At 62.3% G+C, this 1,129-nt stretch overlaps 1 protein-coding gene across 4 annotated transcripts in view; it reads right to left on the bottom strand.

The window, feature by feature from the left end:
• Positions 1 to 1,129, bottom strand: part of EHMT1 (euchromatic histone lysine methyltransferase 1) — a 131,153-nt gene extending 130,024 nt beyond the window's left edge. For 3 of the 4 annotated variants that reach the window (XM_085320033.1, XM_085320036.1, XM_085320032.1), the window contains exon 1: positions 916 to 1,129. In XM_085320033.1, the coding sequence (XP_085176159.1) occupies positions 916 to 1,086 (171 nt within the window). In that variant the 5' untranslated portion in view covers positions 1,087 to 1,129. The remainder of the gene's footprint in view (positions 1 to 915) is intronic. The other variant, XM_085320039.1, reaches the window with a different exon arrangement.

Below are 1,129 nucleotides of genomic sequence, written 5' to 3' on the forward strand. Positions count from 1 at the left end.
TCCCGCGGGCAGCGGCCGCTCCGCCGGCCCTGGCGCCGCGGGCCGAGCGCGCAGCCCTGCGCCGCGGAGGGCGCGTTTCGGCGCAGGGGCCGAGGTGTTGCCTAGCAGGGTGGATAAARAGGCCCAACTGGCACGCTGTAAAAACAAAAGGGGGGGGGGGAACTTCAGGGTTCGGGTGCCTCCTGAGGGGGAGCTGCAAGCTGCGGCTTCACCCCGTCAAAGCCGCGACCGCTGCGGTCGAGCAGCAGCTCCCCGAGGACGAGGCCGCCGCGGAGCCCCAGCGCGCCAGAGGCCGGGAGGGACGGAGGCAGCGGCAGCGTCCTCCCGCCGYGCTCGGCTGCGCCCCGACCGCTGGTCCGCCTCCTCCCCGGCGCCCCGGGCTCCTGGAAGGAGCCTCMGCAACTTCACGTCTTCTCCCTTGTGCCTGCAGGCCCCCTCTTTGGGGGCCCTGGCACAGTTTTTAGCCCTGGATGGGCCACAGGAGGAGGCACTGTATCAGCGTTCTTAATCCTGGAACACCGCAGTCCCATCTGGGCAAAACAGTTTCCTAAATCATTTGGATTTGCAGGGGAAGGAGCTGAACCAGTTGAGGCTGGTGATGGCAGAGCCCCAGCTGCTCTTCTCCCTGCTCCTGATCGCTCCCCTCTCRCCTCCCCAGAACTGAGTGACAACTAGCGAGTGAAGGAAAAACATCAGCATCTTAAAACAGTGTGGCAAGAAAGCCACAGCTCCAGCGAGGACAGCTATTAACCTTCAGATGTGGCACATCACTACCATTTTACGTGAGGGTTGTTAATCTTGAGAGGGAAGTTCAGCCACTGCTGGAGGTGGGGAGTGGAGGGCCACCGCATTTTGGTCCCAGTGCTCTAAACCRCTGTGCTGGGTTCTGGGACTCGTAGGGGCTGTTGCACCTACCTTCGGGAAAGGGCTGAGAACAAGGTTGGTCTGTGGGAACACGGCCTCTTCGAGGATTTGATTTTGGGGGGGCTCCAGCCTGTGCGGCCAGCTGGGCTCCTGCCAACCCACGGACCCATCAGGGCTGTTGGTCTGATGCCAGCTTTCCAGTTGCGTTCGCTTCGGCTCCATCTTTCTTGGCTCAAGCTGAGGATACACCAGTCACCAACAGAAA

This window comes from Rhea americana, unplaced genomic scaffold, assembly GCF_003343005.1.
Source record: "Rhea americana isolate MKP2758 unplaced genomic scaffold, rheAme1 scaffold_61, whole genome shotgun sequence".
Taxonomy (NCBI): domain Eukaryota; kingdom Metazoa; phylum Chordata; class Aves; order Rheiformes; family Rheidae; genus Rhea; species Rhea americana.